Genomic DNA, 24,428 nt, shown 5'->3' on the forward strand with positions numbered 1-24,428 from the left:
GATTGTCCATAACAAGTCTCCTGAAAAATACCTAAAGTCAGCATATTCCTCCTCCAGCAAGTCTACTCAGACATGCACACTGTCCCCTGCACTATCAACAACAAACAAGTCAGCCGACCTACCCATAGACGCCTGCACTCGGCACTTTAAATCCAACGTGTGAGTCGCTTTTTTTCCTGACCCACTCTTGGCTTAGAGGAGACCGCTTCAAAAAAAAAAGAAAAAAAAAAAAAATAGAAAGCATGAACATTTCTTTGTCTGGGAATTCAGTGTCGGGTGGTTCCCAAAAGGAATTCTGGTTGGCTAGAGAGGACTTGCAGAATGTTGGCTCCCGGCCAGGAGGTTGTCTTGCAAGTAGTGCTGGAAATTTGCTGTAAACCTCATCTTCACCCTTATATCCATAGTACAGAGTTCATTTCCATAGCGGAGAGGCACGAGGGAGAGGGGGAGGAGTGAACGGCAATAGAATGTGGGTGAGAAAGAGGAATCTACTGTAGCGTTGGGTACTTCTTAAAAAAAAAAAAAAAAAAGAGAGACATGATCCCTCAGGCTCGAAGAAAGCAGGCAGGGTTTTGTGCCCCCCCTTAGGGCCACCCCCTTCTACACTAAAAAAGCTCTGCCAACTGTATGCAACTCAGGTCTTGTGACCAGAGAAAGGAAATATCTCAAGGCCCCTTTTAATAGAGTTTCCTGCTTGTATTGTCAAGTCCAGCACTGATAAATTTAAGACAACATGACTGTACAAACCTTAGGAGATCAAACAGTTTTTTTTTTTTTTTTATGTTACTAACAGCGCTCTTCCACAATGTGTCTATTCATAGGAAGAAATTCCCAGGCTTCAGATGGACGGAGAATTCAGGCGCTCTGTATGAAGAAACGCCCATTTCTCTGGCATTTTACAATGTTCACTCACGAGACAACTGTTTGTCCGGCTAATCTGGCCATATTTCTTGGATTTCTGACACTTTTATGGCTTTTCCTCAAATGTAGTGGTGAAGGGCTGAGAAAAGAAGTTGGGGGTGGGAGGTCGATGTCGAAGGGTCTGTCCCCTTTTTGGTTACCAAGGAAACATTATGTAACACATAGGTTTTTGCCTTCTGTTTACAACCTAGCACTGCCAGAGACTGGTGTGATTTCTCAGGACACCCATTTCAGAGATTCACTGTCTGTCAGGACATTTTCTGTGTGCTAGTTCATCAGAAAAACAAACAAACAACAAAAAAAACACTTATAGCACCTTACAGCATGTGGTATTCTGTTGATTACCACAGACAATAATTTTGACTCATCCGTCTATGTCTGGTCTCATAAACATTACGTGACCGTGGCAACATTTTTGCAAAACAAAATTGCGTGCTTTATTACATATTTCGCTGCAGTTTCCCAGTGAAATATCCAGCGGGGGGCGCCAAAAGCGAGAGAACTGGTGTTGTAATCAGATGAGATTTTTTTAAGGTGAATAGGAAACTTGAGCCTAAATCTAACCAATAGTGATATAAAAGCAAATGAGAGGTGAACAAAACAGACATCCTTACCCTAAACCAACGGCTAAAACTAACAGATAGTGTGAAAAAAGCAGATGCGACATAAAAAGCACATTTTCTGAAGAAACCATGTTATATTTTGTCACTTCTATGACATTTTCATCTTGCGTGTCAGCTTGTGTGTTTGACTGGTCTCGATCTGCGTTCTTCCAAGTCCAAAGTCCAACAGTGTATGAGGCAAGCTAACATGGAAGCTAATCACTTTAGAATAAGTGTGTAAATGTAGGTGGATCTGTAATAAAACAATGATGCATTATAGTAAAAGTGTTTCGATATCAGAAAATAGCAGTGTGTGAGTAATAGTGCAAAAATTAAGTGTTTATAAAGTCATAATCAGCTGTTAGTCATGATTTGTGTGAAAGTGAATAAAACGCACAGTTGTTGTAGCACCTATAGTGTTAATTTCACCAGACAATTGCAGCAAAACATAGAACGCGGCACATAAAAGTACGTTTGCAAAAAATTAGTTATAGTATCGTTCATTTTATGAGTCTAGGTTGGTGTAAAAGAAAGAGAAACACATTAATAGTAAACACATTTGTAACGGACACATACTGTAGCAAGCAAGCAGGTTGGAGGGTTTCAAAGCAAAAATGTTTTAAAAAAAAAAGTTGTCTTAGAGGGCGAAACTACTTTTCTAGGTAGAGGAAGTACTGATTATGCATTCCCTGCTGACAATAACATCTTTAACGAGCCTAAGCTGGTTTGTTTGTCTTAGCTCAGTTAAACTGGTCTCCCAGCCTGACCAGCTGAAAAGTGCCCATAACCATTTAACTTAATGTCTACAGACATTAAGTTGGAAAAAAAAAAAAAGAATTTTCCTTTGTGTGTAATTTCTCCTATCCAACTTACCTTCTACAATTTACTTTAAGCAGGCACAATAATCGCTGAAAAAATGTTGCATTTTAAGTTATTCCTTTCCACACAAACACGGCTCCTTTCTATGTAAATTATTATTATAGATTGCACTTCATTCACAAACTCTGTGCTATTAGCCCAGAGCAAAAAACTATATGCTATTCCTGCCCAATGAAAGAAGGTGGTAAACTGAAACAAATTTTTTGAGTTTGTGTACATTTCTATTGATCACGGCAACAGTAATTCATCAAATAATCATCAAATGATGGAGAAGAATGTTATCACCTGGCATATATCCAGATGGGCAGCGTAGTCAAGCGCACTTTCGGCATGTTAAAGAGTAGTGGAGTGATGCTGTACAGTCCCAGCAGAGTTCATGAGTGAGATCACAGTGGTGCTTTATAGCACTCAGAACTGGCTAGGGCTGGATATCGCCAACCACTCCACGATATGGCAGGGCACGATATTAACGCCTGTTCGCTTGTCCGGGTCAAATGGATTTTTGCCCGACCGGACAAACAGACTGATTAAAACCTCAATAATGAAAAATGACCAGCTATATTTGTGATATAGCCTAGGCCTGTATCATTTACAACAAAGTTCAAATTCCAGGGCCTGAAATTCGGCAAGGGTATTGGGCACAATTTTAATCATTACCGCATGTTCCACATTCATAATGAAGGGAATTCCTGCATAATCAACAATGCTGTCAATGCTACAAGCACACGACATTGGAGCAATCTAGTTTTGCAGCCTTTCGTATCGTGGCGCTCCCTCATAATACAGTACCAAGAAAGGCAGCAACAGCAAACATGTTTTGTGTAAAATGCTTCCAAAACTACTAGTTGTTGGGTGAAGAGAAACGCTGAAACACCTGTTACTTCTCTCATTTCTCTAGAGCTCAATCTGACCTATTCAGGTATTTTCTCTGCCATGTGAATCAGTCAGTTTTAATAAATATGTAATAATATACATAAACAATAATAGTAATTTAGTAATATAAATACTCAAATAATAAATACTAAATAATAAATGCTAAAATAATTTTGTAATAAATACTATAATAATAATAACACTATAATATAGTATACATAATATGAAAATATATTATTATCTATCTTTAATATACATATTATATAAGCAACATTTTTAATGCATTTTGTTAACATTAAACTGACATTTTTAATGTAGCTGGTGAGCATTGACTTGTACTCTTAAAGTGATAGTTAACTCAAAAATGAAAATTCTGTCATTACTAACTAACTAACTTTTGTGTTGTTGCAAACCTGTATGACTTTCTTTCTTCCGTGGAACTCAAAAGGAGATGTTATCAGCAATGTTAGTGTCAGTTACTGTTCACATTCTGATTAACATTTTTATTGATTCAAACAGTTAACAAAGAAAAGCAAAACATATATTCACAGAATCAACATTTAACCCCCACTATTACCCCTCCCCCATTCCCAACCCCACCTTGACCCTCAGCAAACATCCCTGTGGTCACACATGAGTATACACACACACACACACACACACACACAAAAAAAAACAAAAAAAAAAACAAAATATATATATATAATAGTCACACACATTTAAAACTATACTTCTCTCTCCACTGCCCCTCCCCGAGAGCCCTCCAAGAATGCCAAATAGCTGCTCCATTTCCCATCGAACGTATCCAAGTTCCCCAGCCTTCTAGATAACTCTTCCTTGAAAGCCGCCACCCTCCCCATCTCCGTGCACCACTCTTGAAATGAGGGTGCTCCAGCCAACTTCCATCCCCTTAAAACAATCTGTCTGCCGATCATAACACCGGCCAGGACCCAATTTTTTATGTGTTTATCCCCTATATTGATGACCGCCCCATTACCTAAAATACAGAGTCTAGGGCAAAATGAAATTTGAGTGCCCAATACGTCACACATAAAACTCTGAACCTTCAACCAAAATTCTTGGATCTTAACACACCACCAAAAAACATGAGTTGTTTCTCCTTGTGATTGTCAACACCAGCAGGTGGGTGTGTCTTTAAGACCAAGACTATACAATCTAGAGGGGGTCCAATAGAATCAATGTAAAATCTTGAATTGCATAAGGCGCACCCTTGCATCTCTAGATGCAGACTTGACATTTTTTAGAATCCTAGCCCACACTCCCTCCTCCAACACCAAGTTTAAATCTTTCTCCCATAATCTCTTGTGAGAAGTTAAAGCTCCGTCCCCCAGACTCTGAATTAGCAGGGAGTAATACACTGATGCCTCATGACCTTTTCCAAAAGCAGTAATCACCACTCCCAGAGTATCTGCCACTTTAGACTGTGTATGCTACTCCCAAAAATAGTACAGAACAGGTGGCTCAGCTGTAAATACCTAAAGAACAGAGATATGGGAATCCCAAAATATTGAACCAAATTTTCAAAGGATCTCAACACTCCACTATCATATAGGTCACCGAGCGTATTAACCTCGCTCACAATCCACTCGTTCCAGCAGAAAGGAGACTTATTAATACGTAATTTTGGGTTCAGCCATATGCTCGAGGCAACATTTAAATAAATGTCACTTTTGTCCACACCGAGTGCAAATGCGAGATAACGGGGTGCAACTTAACTTCTCCGGATAGTTTAATAGAAAGGCTTTGCAATGGCGAAATAGGGGCGAGAACTTCCTGTTCAATACAAAACCAGGGAGGGGCTCTCTCAGGTGGAAGCGACCAATGAGCTAAATGTCTGAGATCGAATGCATAATAATAAAACAAAATCTTGGGTAGGCCTAGCCCACCTTTGTCAATCAGCCTATGCAACTTACTGAAATGTAATTTGGGACGTTCACCATTCCAAATAAAGGACATCGCTATGCTATCAAATTGCTTGAAATAAGAGAGAGGGACATCTATAGGGAATAGAATTTTGGAATGCAATTCATTTTAATAACATTAACCTTCCCAATCATAGATAAATGTAATGAAGCCCACCTGCCCACATCGCTCGAAAACCTTTTTATTAAAGGGTCAAAATTAACTCTAAATAAATCACTCAAATTTGCTGAGAATAAAATGCGCAAATACTTAATGCCCTGTTTGGGCCACTGGAAGGCACCTGGCTGAAAAGCCGTTACCAAGTCTGTCAGAGCCAAATCTTTGGATTTAGACCAATTAAATCTGTATCCCGAAAACTTAGAAAACGAATGAATAATTCTGTGGAGGCAAGGCATAGATCTAGCGGGGTCAGAGACGAATAATAAAATATCATCTGTGTAAAGCAAAAGATCATGCGCCACACCTCCTGCCACCACCCCTGGAAAATCATCCTACTTTCTTATCGTGGCTGCTAATGGTTCCAGAGCAAAACAGAATAATAATGGGGCAAGAGGGCTCTCTCCAGAGTAAAATAATCTGAAATTAATCCATTTGTCTGTACCCCCACTACCGGGTGTCTATAAAGTAACTTAATCCAACCAATAAAAGTATTCCCGAACCCATACATTTCCAAAATCTTAAAAAGGTAATCCCATTCTACCATATCAAATGCCTTTTCGGCATCAAGTGAGATGGCAGCGACCAGAGTCTGATCATTCGCCACTGACCATATGATATTGATGAAACGCCTAATGTTATCAGAACAGCTACGGCCCGAATAAACCCCACCTGATCTATATGTATAAGAGATGTCATAACTTTACTTAATTGGTTAGCCAAAATTTTTGGCAATATTTTAACATCTAGCTGGATCAGGGAAATTGGACGGTAACTCTTACATTTGCTTGGATCTTTGTCCTTTTTAAGAAACAGGCTGATCCGAGCTTGTGTCATGGTTGGCGGAAGCTTTCCATTCTTTAATGATTCCATATAAACTTCTAGCAAAAGTGGAGCCATCTGGCCCCGGAGCCTTGGCTGTAGGCAAGGCCTTAATTACCTCACAAAGCTCCTCCAATGTTATCTCAGATTCAAGAAAAGTTTTTTGCTCAGTCGTCAGTTTAGGGAGTTCTAATGGTTCCACAAAGTTTCTAATATCTTCATCAGTAGACGTAGACGTGGAACTATAGCGATCAAGATAGAATTCTTTAAAAGCATTATTAATATCAATGGCCGAGGTAAAAATTTCACCATCACCAGATTTCACAGAGGGAATGGTAGAAAAAAACTCTCTCTGCTTTATGTATCTAGCCAGAAACTTTCCTGCTTTGTCCCCCGACTCAAAGTATGACTGTCTTGCCCTGAATAGCCAAAACTCCACCTTCCATGACAAAATAGGGTTATATCTGTATTTCAATCAGGTCAATTCTCTGAGGCCATCAGACGACATTTGGCACTTCGGCTCTGCCTCTGCACTTTTAATATTACCTTCCAACTCCACGAGTTCTCGTGCTTCCATATAAACTTTAATTTCGGCCTTTAACATTTGTTGAAATTCAGGATTTTGCAAAAGGGGTACATTAAAGCGCCAACTATCTGATTTCTTTTTCTCTGTATGTGGCAACACCTCTAAACTCACCAGGGCATGATCTGAGACTAAGATGTTTCCAATTAAGCAATCAACAACACATGAAATAAGGGACTTAGATATAAAAAAAAACTATTCTAGAATAAATCTTATGGACTGATGAAAAAAAAATGTATTATCCATACCAGATGGGTTCAAAAGTCTCCAAATATCTGTAAGACCAAGATTTTTATACATCCTGTGAAGCATCACTGTTGTTCTAGGGGGCTTGCACACTTTTGCTTCACTATGATCAAGGACTGAGTCCATCAATACATTAAAGTCTCCTCCCAATATTATATTACGAGGGGTGCCAGCGGCTTGCAGCATCCATTCAAGATCTATAAAAAGCCCTGATCATCCACGTTAGGTGCACAAATATTAGCCAAATTGAGACAATTGAATTGTAGATGTTTACTTATCAGTGTAATGACTCCCCTGCTCTTACTTGAGCCAGCACTAAAGAAAACCTGTCCACCCCATATCTTCCCAAATTTTTCAGCTTCCTGCGGGGAAAGATGCGTTTCTTTAAGAAACACTATATCATATTTCTTACGTTTAAGAAAAGAAATAACCTTCCTTCTTTTTATGGGATGCCCCAACCCATTCACATTCCACGTGGAGAGAGACAATCCACTCATATTAACATTTGACATTTTGACATATTAGAAAAAATAGATTGTGTGTAAAAAAATAAAATCATAAAGACAACATTCTAACATTGGTGCAACAATCAATCCCAGAACTTCCCCCAGAACTAAAAAAAAACAGAAAAAAGAAAAACATGTGCATTAACCCAGTGCACAACAGCGCCAACCGGCGTTCATCCCTCTAAACTCAAACACCCCATGTACGCCTACGAGAGCCCTCGCGACAACTTTGCCGTCGTATTGCTCAAGTCCGTTGCTTCTATACAAATTTTGTGAGACAGAATTACACAACAGAAAATTATCTATAAAACAAACTCCAGCCAATAGGCAGAATAAACACAAAGAACGTGTAGATTCATCCACATAACTGTCCCGAAGGTGTGTTCCTCCACAAAACAAGCTCCAGCCACTAGCGGAACCAGCACAAAAAACAAAACAAAAAAAAGCCGTTCAGTTTCCTCGGGCAGTCAAACGAATGTTCAGTGAGCCGGCTGATACATGAGTGCAGCAGTTGACCTAATCACTCCAATGTTTTGCAAGAAATATTCCACAAAACAAACTCCATCCAATAGGAGGCATAAGCACAATGAACGTGCAGATTCATCCACAAACTGTCCTGAACGAATGTTTTTCCACAAAACAAACTCAAAAGAAAAAAAAAAAGGTGCCCAGTTTCCTCGGACGGTCAAATTAATGTTCAGCAAGTCAGGCCCTCTCGGCTGCATTGAGAGTATCACTCAATGACTTACTCATTCCATTGACTTTATGAAGGACATCGCTTGCTGTGGGCATGTAAATATTTTGTGGCCATCCTTAGTATGTATTCTCAATTTGGCCGGGAACATCAGTGCAAAAGCGAACTTCCCTTGATATAAGAGTTTCTTGCATTCCTTGAATAATGCATTACAGAGTAGTTCTGACTGCACTCACTTGAAACACCGATCTCAGAGTTTGCATTTATTTAAACAACCTGCTTCTTCATTTTTGAAATGTTGCACATGATATGAATAAATGAATAAATAAATACAAATACTGATACAGTGATCTAAACAACTATCTATACAAAAAGAGAAAAAGTGAAAAAAACTATGAAAAGTGTGCAAATTGCGTTCAGCACAGATTTTGTGGGAGTGTTTGCACTGTTGCCTGATAAAAAACAGCTTCCATTGAGGAGACCAATGGATTTTAAGTCTAAGCAGCAGCCAGCAAGATGGCTCATGAAATAAATGGTACCTTCATGAGATTTCAAATGACTTATCAAATACACTTGGCTTTCGCAGAGTTTATTCGGCACGCTGTCTGCCTGGCAAACGTTCCTGCTTTAACTGAAATGCTGACAGGCTCCCTATCGCTCTTTCTCTGGGACAGTGGCGAGCAGTGGTACTCACCTCCAACTTCCACTTGGCCAGCAACTCCTCCCTGGTCCTCTTGCTAATGTAATAAGGGTCACCGGCCTGGAAGGTTACTCTGGGCATGGGTCTTTGACGGAGGCTGATTTCCCAGCCCACTCCCCCACGGAGCCTCCCTCGAGCTCCCTGTTTAAAGTGACAAAAAAAAAAAACAAAAAAAAAAAAAAAGGGAAAACAAAAATGATGGACTGTTTCTCTATTTTTTTGCACTCTGCTTATCTGTCTTTGTGTTCCTAAATGAAGGAAGGAAGTAGGCAGTTTCTATGCGGATGGTTTTGGAGCATTTTGAGAAAAGCTGGTGGCAGGGTTATGATAGTTTTGCATTTTAATTTAGTTTATATTTCTGCTTTATTTTCGATTTGTTTAGTTTTTGTTCATTTTTACTCTGACTCATAGTTTTAGTTTTTCAGCATTTTCTAGTTTCAGTTTAGTTTTCATTTCTCTGTTTAATTCGTTTTAGTTTCAGTATTTTAGGGCTACCAGAGTTAATGCGTTAACTGGTATAATTTAAATAAAGTTTTTAACAGCGTTAAAATTCTGACGGCCGTCTGGTGTTGCTTTTGCCATCTAGTGGCATTTTCATGTGTAATGAAGGTAGGTTCTAAAAGTTTCAAATTTTAAATGAACTCATGGTCATTTTTATTTTATTTTAGTTATTTAGTTAGTTGTAAAGTTATGGAAATGTTTTTAGTTTAGTTTCAGTTTTTCCAAATGTTAGTTTTATTTGTATTTTACTTAACAAATTTTTTTCATTCCTTTTTCGTTTTAGTTTAAACTTTAATGATAATAGCGATGGCTGGTGGGGAAAAGAAGCATCTCTGAGTCTGAAACTAGGGCACTCATTGGTGCAGAGAGGGCTCAGACATGTGGGCGCCCCCTCTAATCTCTCACCTGGCCATGGCCGGTGGAGAACTGGGATCAATCTTTCAACCAGAGGACCAAGTGTATTTGATATTTCAAATCTAGTCACCATTAGGGTACCATTTCTTTCATAATCAAGTGGCTTTGAAAAACTGGTTCCATGGGAATGTAATTTTCCTGGGAATTTTCTTTGGAGATCATGAGTAATCAGCGGAAAGGTGTAGTTGTATAGTACACAACACAGTTACAAACATGTACACATTAGCACACATTTATCACAGACAGACACACAAAAGGAAGACAGTTTTTACCTCATTCTTTGCAGAGTCCCCAGCCTCGTCCTCCTTGTGCTCCACGTCTAGAGGGAAACAGCCACAAGAACAACTGATTACCTGAAATGTTTTTGACAGGCCAGATTTGTAGCAGTGGAATACTGGAAGAAATAATTTCCCTTATCAGTATTTTGTCTTGTTTTCTAAACATCCTTAAAAAAATGTAGATAATTGTATTTGAAAATCAAAATTTCATAAGACACTCTCAAATTAAATCAAACCATTAATAAAGATATCAAACCTTTTATAAAACACGAGACATAGCCGCCATAATTTGAGCAGTTTATTAATTATTTGATTTGAGAATGAATAACAACATAAATGTAGTTCTGTTCTTCACACAAAGTGACCATACCACTTTAGAAGACTCGTAATATAGTGCAGGAGTCGTTTCGATGACTTTCACTGTGGTTTTATGGTGTTTTTGTAATTTTTTGAGCATGACAGACTAGACCATTTAATGTCATTGTGGCAAATAAACCCTCTGTCACAATTATGAAATTTGGCTTATGATTAATTGTCAAACAAATCATTGGGATTATGACGATTAATTGTCTCTTTTAGGGCTTTCACGATTAACTGTCAAACAAATCATTGGGATTACGACGATTAATTGTCTCTTTTAGGGCTTTCACGATTAATTGTCAAACAAATCATTGGGATTACGACGATTAATTGTCTCTTTTAGGGCTTTCACGATTAATTGTCAAACAAATCATTGGGATTACGACGATTAATTGTCTCTTTTAGGGCTTTCACGATTAATCGTCAAACAAATCATTGGGATTATGACGATTAATTGTCTCTTTTAGGGCTTTCACGATTAACTGTCAAACAAATCATTGGGATTATGACGATTCATTGTCTCTTTTAGGGCTTTCACGATTAATTGTCAAACAAATCATTGGGATTATGACGATTAATTGTCTCTTTTAGGGCTTTCACGATTAACTGTCAAACAAATCATTGGGATTATGACGATTAGTTGTCTCTTTTAGGGCTTTCACGATTAATTGTCAAACAAAAAGTTGGGATTATGACGATTAATTGTCAAACAAATAATTGGGATTATGACGATGAATTGTCTCTTTTAGGGCTTTCACGATTAATTGTCAAACAAATAATTGGGATTATGACGATTAATTGTCTCTTTTAGGGTTTTCACGATTAAATGTCATATTAATTGTCATATTTCTTAAGATGCATGTGTGCTTCATCCACCTTAAGAAGTAATTTTTACATATTTAACAAATATATATATATCAAATAATAAAATAGGGATATATGACATGATATTATATTAAGCAGTAGTAAAATATTTCTATCCTAATTTCTTCACTTTCACATGTTATTTTAATGCTCTTTGATTAAACCCAAGAGCCCTTATTTCTCATGAAGCAAAATCTTGGAGATTTCATTTCATCATTTTATCACTACACAAAAATAGAGAAAGAATTAATCTCCTCCTCTGTGTCAAAGCGTGTAATTAACACTGCGTGTATGAACCCGCTATGACCAGGAACATTTGTCATTACGCGATCGTTTAATTAACGTGAAACCGGAGCGCTTTGCTTTGCGTTCACCATCAAAGTTTATATTTGTTCGTTTATATTTTGGCGGGAGTTTGGCACAAACATCAGATCGCTTGAGAAGTGGTTCACGCGCTCTTCCGGACAGGAGGAAGAGAGATTCTATTTTTTATTAACCTGAAAATGTATTGTTTTTATACTTACTGTATAATAATGCTTCTAACACAGTACAATGCTTTTTTTCAATCAATATACACTATTCGTCATGCTTTATAGGATGAGTAGTTCATTCCCTCATGAAAGAATTTAAGTACAGTCTTTGTACCCTTTTTTTTTCTCCAAAACAAAATTTGCAATGTGGTTTGTAATTGTGAATCATCTTGGAGCTGTTTGGTTAGGTTCATGGCTTAAAACTCTTTGAACATCACATTTGTTCTTAAAGGAATGTTCCGGATTCAGTACAAGTTTAACTCAATTGACAGCATTTGTAGCATAATGTCGATTACCACAGAAAATAATTTTGGCTCGCCCCTCATTTTTAAAAAAAAATTAAGATGCAAAAAATAAAATGTGGTTACACAAGTAAGGCGCTTACAATAATTGGGGCAAGTCCATAAACATTACAATAAAGACCATTTTAAAAGTATAGCCATAAAATGATTTTTGTGATAAAACCTCTGTTCTACATAATTTTAATGTAAAAATTGCTTACAGGGTTTACAAGCATTCCACCATCATGGTAACCAAGCTGCAGTCTGAAGATTAAACAAAATATATTTTTACACCCTGTCTACACCGGGCGCGTCCGTTGATGCGACGCAGTGCATTGAGGCTGTCTACACTGGACGCGTCAACATGAACGTTCTAAACCATTTAATTTGTGTAGTAGCGCCAGCGCATGCAGCGTAAAATGGAACATGACATGCAATCGGCGCAACGGACGCTTCCAGTGTAGACAACACCACTGATTATAATGGGGTTGTATTGCTTTTGACGCGACGATCGCGTCCGGTGTAGACAGGGTGTTACAGGTTTGGATCGACATTAGGGTGAGAAAGTAATGATAGGAATTTTCTTTTTTGAGTGAACTTTAAGACTTGTTTTCAAAGAATATGTCAGAAAAAAACCGCTGCCAATGGGGTAACAACAATAAACTTTATTCAAGGTATATTCTCTAAAAACAAGTCATGTTATCTCACACAATTTTGCTTTTCAAGTAAATTTATCTTGTTTTCAGAAGGTATCTACAATATATTTTTACTGGAAACAAGATAAAAGAAATACTAATTAAAAAAATATATATTTTTGCAGTCAAATCTGTCTGTTATCAGAACCTTCCAGATATTTTGTACCAAGAGACTTTTTTAACAAGGCCTTGAAATAGCTCTGGGCAAAAATATGTGCATAGTAATGTACTTTAAAGAAGAGAAAAGAGCAGCAAAGACAAGCATAAAGAAAGTCAGTTTTGGCTTGAGGGCATATAAGACATCATATTACCAAATAAAAAGCCTAAGTGAACTTCAGAACCAGAATAACAATGTCAGTCAACCACTATCAACAAGCCAAAATGGGTTACTTAATATTTACAATGAAAATGCCACAGGGCTTAGGTAAAACCAGTTCTACATAGCATAGATTGTTGCATTGCTTGTGGCTTCAAAATATTACCATTTAAATGTAATTAACATCTAAAATTCAAATAGGGTACAACTTGATTCGCAGAGTTTTTCTGAATTCATCTGATTGGTTAAAGAGAACATACAGTACGTTCAAAATGTATTTATGAATCAAAACTTGTCAGTCTTAAGACATCCACACACAAATCCAAGGCAAACTGGCGGTGATTTGAAAATGTACAATCAAGGCATTACAATTTTGTACACACAAGTAATGCATCCATGATTCGTGTTTTTTTTTTTTTTTTTGTGAATTGTATTTTGTGAATGTGAATTAGTAGCCTAATGCATTTGTAAATCATATTTTGTGAATGTATTCATATTAAAAGTATTCTGACTCCAAATGTACTCTATATAACATTTGTTTCCCGGTTTACTTTTGTAAGTCTGTACAATTTCATAACACTTGTAATGTAAAAGAGGGAAGAAAAATCAGTCTTCTGAACCACAAGTTTAATCAACAACAAATAATTACAACACTCTGAAAAAGACTGTGCTGTTACCACAAAGAGGAAGGTCAGTGTCTGTAAATCAATAAATGCTTTCAGACAAAAGCAATATTTCCACTGACACACATCAGAAGTTCCAATAAATCTGTTCAAGCCATGGTGAGCACCTTTCAAGGCCACAAACAAAAGGAAATGATATTCTAAGAGAAGGTAACATTATCAAGGACTGTCACTACACTAAAAAGTGCAAGACACAATCTCAGAAATACAATAACACTCAAACTGACCAACAAGCTCTGCAATTCATTATTGTAGCCACATGCATAGAAATGATTTGAAACGTGTGGAGGGCAACGTAAATAAACTAACTAGATCTGCTCATGAATATTACTTATGTGCAGTGACGTTTGCCCAGAAGTCCTACTCGATTTGCTGAAAGGTGATAAAATAGGCACACACTATAGTAGGATTGCCACCTACCGCTTGCACGTTGCAGAACTACCATTTGGCAGAGGCTTCTGCTTGTCGTTTTACGATAGTTGTTTATGTTAGTTTTAAAAGTTGTGCTTTTGCATCTTTTCACTACTGCCAAAGAGAATTCAACTATTAAAATACAATTACTATTTCCCCAAAACGGGGGGACAAACTTAGAAAAGTGCTATTTCTGAAAGGATTTAAAGGGATAGTTCACCAAAAGATGACAATTCTCACATCATTCACTCACCCTCATGCCATCCCAGATGTGTATGACTTTCTTTCATCTGCTGAACTCAAATGAAGATTTTTAGAAGAATATTTCAGCTCTGTAGGTCCATACAATGCAAGTGAACGGTGGCCAGAACTTTGAAGCTAAATAAAAGCACATAAAGGCAGCATAAAAGTAATTCATATGACTCCAGTGGTTTAATCCACGTCTTCTGAAGCAATATTCAAGTTTGGGTGAGAAACAGATCAGTATTTAAGTTCTTTTTTTCCTTATAAATCTCTGCTTATACTTTCACATTCTTCTTCTTTTGTTTTTGGTGAACCCATTCTTCATACACATCACAACCTACTGGGCACTGAGGAGAATTTTATAGTAAAAAACAAAACAAAACAAAAACAAAAAAAATAGGACTTAAATATTGATCTGTTTCTCACCCACACCTATCAGCCATCTAAAGACATGCTGCCTTTATGTGCTTTTTGGACTTTTTTTTTGTTTGTTTGTTTTTTGGTACCCATTCACTTGCATTTCAGGACCTACAGAGTTGATGTATTCTTCTAAAAATCAGTTTGTGTTCAGGAGAAGAAAGAACATCATACACATCTGGGATGGCATGAGGGTGAGTAAATGATGAGAGAATTTTCATTTGTGGGACAACTATTCCTTTAACAATTCTAACATCATGGATAAAGCTTCCAGTGCAAAAAAGATTAGAGAAACGGTAATACAATGTTTAGTAATAGAAAGTTTAGACATCAAATTCTCTATCTGAGCTAACATTGCACAGTATGCTCCTGTTAAACATAAAAATATTGGTTGGCTTTTGTCTCTGGCTTTTGTAGCCAGCACATTCTTTAATGGTAATAATCACCATAATGAGGAACCTTTTTCCCAGTGACCTGTACAATTAACTTAGTGACCTGTCGGGAAAAGCATAACCTCTTGAGGTTGTGTGTTCATGGTTATCTAGATTATGTGCTTCTCTGGTTTACTTGGTACTTCATTGTATCTGACAAGTTACTCAACGTTGATTTATTATTTGATTCAGGATATGTAAATAATCTAAAAACAAATGGAATGATGGTTAATACACTTTTTGCTATATGACACACAATTTGTTATTAGGCAAAATAATATAAAATAAATAATTTTTCTTCCTGCAATGAAGTAATGTAATGGGCTGCATTGTTATTTTTCATATTTTACATTTATTTTTCAGTAATCCCATTACTTTCTGTGAAGTTCTTGTTAAATACCATTAGCAATAAAAGGTGCAATATAAGTACAGCTTTACTTACTAAATCACTTCATTTCATTGCTCACTTAGCAATAGGCTGTTTAGCAGAATGTAAATTCTAGCAATCTAATTTATAACACTAACAGAAAAGAATATAACAGTAAAATATTAGTTATGCCCTTGTGAACATGTAAACAGCCTGGTCTCATAAACATTACATGACCGTGGCAAAATTTTTGCAGGAACAAATGCCTTCTTACACGTTTGGCTGCAGTTTCCCAGTGAAATGTCCAGTGGGGGGCGCCAAAAACAAGTGAAATGGTGTCATAATCAGACGAGGATTTTAAGTTAAATATTAGATGGAGGTTTTAATGAGTAAAATGTACCTCCCTAAACTAAAACTAAACCTAACCAACAGTGATCTAAAATAAAATGAGAGGTGAACAAAACAGACATGCTGACCCTCACCAACACCTAAACCTAACCGATAGTGTCCAAAAAAAAAAAAAAGAGAAATGAAAAGCACATTTTCTGAAGTAACCACATCATATCGTGTCACTTCTATGACACTTTCGTCTCACGTGTCAGCTCGCTTGATTAACTGATGTCGAACCGTGTACTTCAGAGTCCAAAGTCCAACACTCTATCAGGTGAGCTATCGCGGATGCTAATCACATTGGAATAAGTGTGTAAATGTAGGTGAGTCTGTAACAGAAGCGTTAAAAGGTATAATTTTTCAAATGATGAGTTATATTAGAAGTGTTTCGATATCTTAATATAGCAGTGTGTGAGTAATAGTGCAAAAAATAAGTGTTTATAAAGTCGTAATCAGCTGATTTGTGTGAAAGTGAATAAACACAGTTGTTGTAGCACCTCTAGTGTTAATTTCACCAGGAAACTGCGATGAACAGAATTCAGCACGTAAAAGTCAGCTTGCAAAAATGTAGTTATAGTAACGTTCAATCTATGTGACTTGTTGTATATAAATGTAAAACAACAGAAGGTGATATTTTCATGTTATGAATGTGAACTGTTACAACTGATTTGACCTTAAAGAGTTCATGTTAAATTAAGTGTCCATCTGGTAAAGGTTATTAATTTGTAAGTAATGAGTAATGTGATTACTGTTCAGATAGATTAATATGTAAAACAATCCTATTATATTCTAGAGAAAGAAAAAAATTATAGGAACTGATTACTTTTTATGAATAACTTCTTATATTCAGAAAGTTGTTTTGAAAACAAAGAGCATTTTTGCAATTCTGTTTGGTGTTGCTAGTGGCACAGATATTACAGACTTCGGCTATAAACACTGATTTCAACAAGCTACTTTTGCTTTACCCACCGATCACAGTTAATCTTCCAAACAATCCACAGCTTCACAATGGTTCCTCCCCAAATTCTTGAAAATCACTGACTACTCTTCATTCTCCTGATGTCTCCACACTCGAAAGGATGTAGTTCATTCCTTAACAGCTTTGTTTTGGCTGAGTTCAGCAGGGTAGGCCGAGGTTAGCCAAGAGCTACGATTACCAGCGACCTGAAACACTAGCAGGGCTATCATGATTCATGATTCAACTCATTTCAAACTAGGGTTTCAGGAGAGGAATATTCAATGAAGCTTTCTTAAAAACACCCACCATTCCACTACCTCATCAATGAAACACTCTGCCCCAAAATCCTTTTGAATATTTGTACCCATTGAAGTTAAAAAAATTTTTTTATAATTGTATATTCAACAATTCAGCAAATATTTCCTTAATCCATTCCATTCTTTTTTAAATCAAGGTTTTTGCTTGAAAACATACAAAGTCTTATATACAGTAGGTAAATAGCAAGACAGCATGTTTATTTCTAACGATCAGAAAAAGGGTGGACAATTAACATAGGCCTAAATGTAAAATTAATGTAAAAAAAAAGATTACAACTATTATTGGTGCAAGAAACAGGGTTCCCACTCTTTTAAAGGCACGATTTTCCAGGACATTTCCAGGGCATTTTATGTGCCTGACAAGTGTAATATTTAAGCAAAAATGCATGCGTCCATTTAAATCTAGCTTTTCTGCTTGTTTTTGATGGAAGTTTCTCACCTCCAAATAAGCAGTTCGTCACATGGCCCAGTGTGATTAATAATCCCCATAAAGCTGTGATTTAATTTAATGATTATATGTAGTCTGTATGTGCTGCGAATTTCAGAGTGCTATTTTCTCTGTCATCTCACACACACGAGCGCGCATGATGATCATGATGAGGCATTTTCAGTGTATGAGCGGCCGTCTCTACACATTCATTTTGAAGAGCACATCACTTGCAGATTACATATTTATGCAATTAAATCATAGACTTTTGCAATTTAATTATCACACTTTCATATCGCAATTTTAATTTGATTACTTGTGCAATCAAAAATGTATTTTCTTCCAAATATGTCAAATTCCATGACATTCTGCATTTTATAGCTAATGCCACTTTATGTCAAGATTGTGCCCGTGTTTTCCGCATACTACATGTGGTAACATCGGTATAAGCAGACTCCGATCATTGAATTATTGAAAATTCACATCCAGAGGTATTAAGGCCGAAACACCACGATAACAACCCAGGGTGTGACTTAATAAATAAATAAAAATTAGTGGTCCGACTGTCATCTTTGTCTAAAATTTATAACTAAAATATTTTTGGGTAACACAACAGCAATGTTGGAATGAAAAAACTATATTTTGTTTATATCAATTTTAGTATTTTGCACTATATCAATACTAAGCAAAGCAGAGATGACAGCAGATGAGCACAGAATGTATGCGACTGGGATTTGTTTATGACGAACGTCTATAATTTTGTTTCACAATGCGCAGTTGGCAGCAGTGGCAAAACTATACATATTTGTGTATGTGGCTCCTTTCCCGAGTCTGAATCATTACCATATTTTTGTACATGTAACAAAAAACTTGTTAGCAACAGAGTCAAAAAGTTGTAAATGTTTTCCAGGACAAATAATTATTTTCCAGGACATTTAGGTATTTTTCTAATTTTCCATGACTGGAAAACTGCATTGCAAAATTCCAGGTTTTCCAGGACGTGTGGGAACCCTGAAGAAACCTTGACTAACAAAATAACTGTACCTCAGGAAAAAAAAAAAAAATCTAAAATGTATGTTGATGTTATATGACCTCTAATGATATGACCTGGGCTGGTAACCGCAAAGTTGTCGGTTCAAACCCTGCAAGGGGATATTCATGAACTATCACCATTGGGCCCTTACGATTACTCAACGGAGATTGCCACTGTGATAAGTGTACTGTACTCCAAGGCCCCGTACTGTCCAAAACAATATTTGAAGGCCCCCTCACCCGAAACTAGACGTGTCTGATTAAAATAATTAATCATGGATCATTTTTGATTCTAGAAGTTTCAGAAAGAGTCTGTTTATAATTTGTGGGCATACATCTTAAAGTATTTTTAGAATTTTAATTAAGTTGGATTATTTAAATTATTTTAATATTTCTTATTTTCAATTCATTTTAAGTCATATTGAGGGCACCTTGGAAGTGGCCGGACCGTAACGATGGACACCCGGCGTTAAATCAGCCCAATCAGTGGGAGAGGGATAAAGAGGAGCCGGGGACACCAGAGAGAGAGACTAATGCGGCCACTGTGTGTGTGTTTATGTTTGTTTAAATTCAGTTCTGTCATTAAAGTTTACTGTGGCAGGGCAGAGGGCGGGGCCTGGAAGTGATTCCACACACCCAGCCCCTTATTAGGCTGATTAAGCCCGAGAGGGATAAGGGCGACCGGAGACGGCAGTGCAACAGAGAGAGAGTTACGGGCAGCTGTCCGACACCTGTTTACGTTGGTGTCTTTTTGGTTAAGTTTATTATTAAAATATTATTTATATTGTTAAGCTGGTTTTCGCCTCCTCCTTTCCATTGAACTGTGTTACACTGGTGCTGAAACCCTGGAAGGAGGAGGGATTCGCCACTACCATCCACCCCAATGGAGCAGCCGTGGCCATCCGCCGGAGGACGGAGAAGCCCAGCCGCCTGAGAGTGGAGGAACGGCCACCGACTGCGAGGGGAGGAGGGGCTCCTAACTGACCACCTGGAGCGGTCAGGGCCGCTGCCAGGGGCGGAACCGACCACCTGGAGCGGTCAGAGCTGCTGCCAGGGGCGGTGGAGACCCCTACCAGCCGCTAAAACGCGGCGGGGTCAGAGAACCGCCGACCGCGAGTGGAGAGGGGCTCCTGGCCGACTGCCTGGAGCGGCAGGACCGCTGCCAGGGGCAGGGGAGACCCCTTCCATCCACTGGAAACACGGCGGGGTGTTCCGTCTGCCAGGGGCCAGAGGACTGCCTCCAATCCACCCGTGGAGGCGCGGCTGTAGTCCGCTAGAGGGTGGAAGAGTGGCTGGGGACCAGGCTATGGCGTATCGGAGAACCGGCGAGTAAATTGTTTTTTTTTTGTCCCCTCCCTAGATCCAGGAAGACGCAACCGGGAGTTGGAGGAACCGCTGCCGTCTGCCAGGAAGGGGAGGAGCCATTCCATCCACCTAGGGTCGGACGACTCGCTGCTGTCCGCCAGGGGAGGAGCAGCTGTTGTCTGCCAGAGGGCAGAGCAGCGGCTGAGGACCAGGCGATGGCGTCTCCGGGAGCTAGTTTTCTCCACGAGAAAGTTTTTCTCTCTCTCCTCTCTCTCTCTCTCTCTGTCTCTACCCCTCGCTCTTTCCCTCTCCCTCCCCTCATCTCTCCCAGGGCTTAAGAGAGGTGGGGAAGACCTGCTGGCAGTAGTAAGGCCAGAGGAGCAACACCTCCCCTCCAGGAAGGGAGGGGAGTACGTCATGCCGGAGGTTTCCCTTGCCTGAATCGGGCGGCGGAGGAGTGGGACAAGGAGGAGGGCGTGGCCGGGCCGTAACGATGGGACGCCCGGCGTCATTCTGTGCCTTCAGTATTACCATATTTCATGATGGGTCTCTATACTGACCTGAAGCCAGCACAACTAGTTAGCACTCATTTTAATAACTCGTTAGTGTAGGGAAGAGAGCTGTTTGAAGTCTATCAGAGCATCATCATCCAACCAGATCACAACACTTAAGTGTTGAGAGGCCTTAGGCAAAACCTGAGTGCTTAATTTCTGCACAAAAACTCGCAAAAGCCTGCCAGTGAAGTACCACACACACCCAGCTAAAGCAAAAGGTCTTTACCCAAGAGTCCTCTTCACATTTTCAGCATCCTCTCTCAGGCACATTCACTAAACAGTTGCGTATGGTATTTCGTACAAAAAACCTGTGTCTTATTCACTAACCATCAACAATCCCATTTAACCAGCCCCTATCTGCGCTGAAATAGCACTGTGGCGTATTTAAATTGAGTAATTGTCATTATATTTTAGCAAAAACAGGTTATGTCAGCGCTATTTGCTTGGTGCAGTTAGCGTTGCACTATAACCACCCAAGGAAAGCAGGAGGTAAAGAGAACTTTTTTAAAATTGTGTACATTTTCTATTGATCATGGAAGCAGTAATTCATCAAATGATAATGAAATGATAGAGAAGAGTGTTTTAAGTCAACATACTGAATATGCAGACGTGGGGTGTAGGCTGAGTGCACTTCCATCACTTTAAAGAGTCGATACAGGTGTCAGTCCTAGTAAAGTATGCTAGATGGCTTTAGTCTGCTAAATCACCTAACCAAACTTAGAACGGACCCACAAGATCGGGAACTGTGATGTGAAAATGACGTTCAAATTTTTTGCTGTATTTGCACCATTTCAGCACCTGCAACTAAACTACACTATCAGCGACCACAATTTATCATTGAATTCCCCCCTCTGACTTTTCCATTCTACATCGCTCAACATGTATTTGTAATATATGTAACGCGTCGGTGTGGTGAGGAAGGGGTTCATTCCACTGAGACTGCCAAGGTCACTGGGTTTGTGAGTGTGGTTGGCATTCTCTGCCCATCAAGCCTCCAGCATGCCAGTTTGAGCACATGCCAGCCTGCGTGTTTCGAGCATTCAGTTCCTCTTCATTGAACTGAAATCCTTCCTGTAGCCTCTAGGTAGAAGCCATAAAAACCACACGGGCACCACCGATCAGTCCAATCACTGTCATTTAGAGCTGGACTGATCAATTGATTATTCTATAAATATATGGGACATGATGGTCAACTTATCGACTTGTTGCTCAGCAAACAACTTGTTGTTATGTTTATCTAGATTTTTTTAGAAGTTTTGATAGCATGCTGTGCTTAAACTGTCAGTTTGCATGGTAAAAACCCTCTATGAAAAGTTTGGTCTTTAACTGTTGGGCAGATTGTTGGTCTGTGTTTAAGGGAATGTACTACACAACGATCAATGTAAGGCATCATAGATATTACAGTTAAAAAAAATTTTTTTGCATGTTTTCCTGTAAAGCTGCTTTGAAACGATGTGCATTGTGAAAAGCGCTATACAAATAAAAATGACTTGACTTGACTACTACGCTTGGCAAAAAGATATATGCTTATCAGGACCTAAGAGCTGCCCTCTTTTAGCCTGTAAAACTGAACCACTGTGTCCAATCAATCGATCAAATCTCCCATTTTGTTCGGCACTCAAAATCTAATGATGATGATGATGTAATCATAATATTTGCATAATGAACTGCAATTAGTCTTCTTTCTTTTACATTTATTTGCATAGTATATTGTGTCCAAACGTAATGCATACTTCGAAGCTGTCGAGTAAAGAAGTTGAGTAAGTCTACAAGCGACCAACAGTGCAGCGCCTTGGCAAAATAAAGTGATTTAATCGCTGTCAGTGTGAACACCTCTTTTTAGCACTGTTAGCACTGCTAGAGAACATCACAAAGTTCCAGTTTTAGAAACATAGTTCTAGGAATACAGTAAAGCATAATATACCAAATTATCAAAGTACTGTAAGTGCAGTGTCTAGACTTGACAGAATTCTAAATAAGTATACAATACTACAGAGAGGGCCTTCATCACTATAAAGTGACTGAAGAAGGATGAGTGTGTATGTGCCCTGGGCATGATGCCATCCACCTGGCATGGCCCCCCAACTGAAAGAGTAACCACAACACAGACCTGCTGTCTCTCCATGCACTGAACCCCATCAGGGCAGGTTGCCAAGAGACAGAATTGTCTACCCAAATTTCACTTACTACTCTCATCAAGGTCAATGGCTGACCCAGCAGCAGGGAAAGAGAGAAAGAGAGAGAGAGAGAGAGAGAGAGAGAGAGAGAGAGAGAGAGAGAGAGAGTCTGATAATTGATAATGGCATCACTCTGGAGAGACTAAATGTTTCAATTCATCTGTGTGCAAAGAAACAAAAGGGCAATGTTAGGAATAGCATACTAAAATACAACTCTTAGGCCTGTTTCACAATGCATTCCAAAGCAGCGTGTATTTCGCCACCCAAATTAATAGCAATGCACCGATAAATCAGCCAATCATCGTTATTCTGACGATAAAAGCAATTATCTGCACTACCGAACATCAGACGATTGTTTAAAAACAGATGATCAATACACGTTTTTTTCCCAATAAATGGATGCCACATTGAATTAAACATGCATACTTCAAAAACAGTATGAGGTCATGTAACAACAATTAAGGACAGCTGTGAAATGTTCATCATTGCATTTTGCATTCTGCTTCATATCATAACTTCTTTTTAAATAGAGAGATCTGATAATTGACAACCATCACACTGGAGAGACAATTTCGCCAAATCGTTTCATTTGTTTGCAAATGAAATTTTTGGGAGTGTAATTGCCCAGATTTACATATTAATACATGTAGTATATAATTATTGGTCCTCCAAGTCAATACTGGCTGCAAAGCCTCCAAAACCCTTTTACAGCCCCTCTCGTTTCATGACTAAACGTTGAGTTTTTGTTTTTAATCATCACAATGACAAGTTTTGGCCTTTAGCCCACAAGTGGCTCAAAGCGAGCAGACAGCTGTGAAACATGATGCTGAAGAAGGCTAAGTGTAACTCACATTTAGTCGGCCGCTCCAGTTTTCGCCTCCCTCGTTTCTTGCGAGGCAGAGTTGGCAGTGTGTCGTCTTCGTACTTCTCCGATCCCGGCTTGTCCTGGCTGACAGCAAATCCGTTCCCCAGGGATGGGCTCATGCTCAAATCGGAGGCTGAGTCGGCCCGACAAGCTGACTGGCGTGGGAGCCCGTTTTCTGTAGCATTCTTGTCCTGCGTGGGGCGGCAACCTTCACGGGACTTGTTCTCATGCCTCTCAACATCTCCATTCTGAGACTGCAAAGACGACAGGAGCTCCACCCCTTTGTGCTGAAATTACAAAATCGGATTGCATGGTCATGCATCTTTAAGATTATTATAAACTCTAATAAATAATATCTTAAGTTAAGTCATATGTTAAAGGGTTAGTCCCTAACATTCTATCTAACATCTCCTTATTGGGTGTTTTTTTTTCTCATCAAATTCAATTCAGACTGTAAGTTTACAAATTGGGTAAAATATTTATTTTATCATGACAATGTAGCAGCAGCTAAATAACGGTGCAGCAAACACTGCCATAAACAGAAACATTATTTTGAGAATCACTGATATCATCTTGATAACATCACTAACACAGGAGGATATGGATATATATCAAATAAAATATATTAAAAATAATCCCACTTTTTAAATAAACTGCACACAAGGTTTGTGATGATAACAATAGTT

At 38.5% G+C, this 24,428-nt stretch overlaps 1 protein-coding gene across 5 annotated transcripts in view; it reads right to left on the minus strand.

The window, feature by feature from the left end:
* The window catches only part of LOC127411308 (DNA (cytosine-5)-methyltransferase 3A-like), an 87,627-nt gene that overhangs the window by 48,076 nt on the left and 15,123 nt on the right, over positions 1-24,428 (minus strand). For 3 of the 5 annotated variants that reach the window (XM_051646791.1, XM_051646790.1, XM_051646789.1), the window contains 3 exons: positions 23,729-24,029; positions 10,114-10,160; positions 8,921-9,067 (listed from right to left, as the gene is read on the minus strand). In XM_051646791.1, the coding sequence (XP_051502751.1) occupies positions 8,921-9,067; positions 10,114-10,160; positions 23,729-24,029 (495 nt within the window). Of the gene's footprint in view, positions 1-122; positions 515-8,920; positions 9,068-10,113; positions 10,161-23,728; positions 24,030-24,428 lie in introns of those variants that run through there. The other 2 variants (XM_051646792.1, XM_051646793.1) reach the window with 2 other exon arrangements.

The sequence above is a fragment of the Myxocyprinus asiaticus genome, chromosome 20 (genome assembly GCF_019703515.2).
Source record: "Myxocyprinus asiaticus isolate MX2 ecotype Aquarium Trade chromosome 20, UBuf_Myxa_2, whole genome shotgun sequence".
Classification (NCBI taxonomy): Eukaryota; Metazoa; Chordata; class Actinopteri; order Cypriniformes; family Catostomidae; genus Myxocyprinus; species Myxocyprinus asiaticus.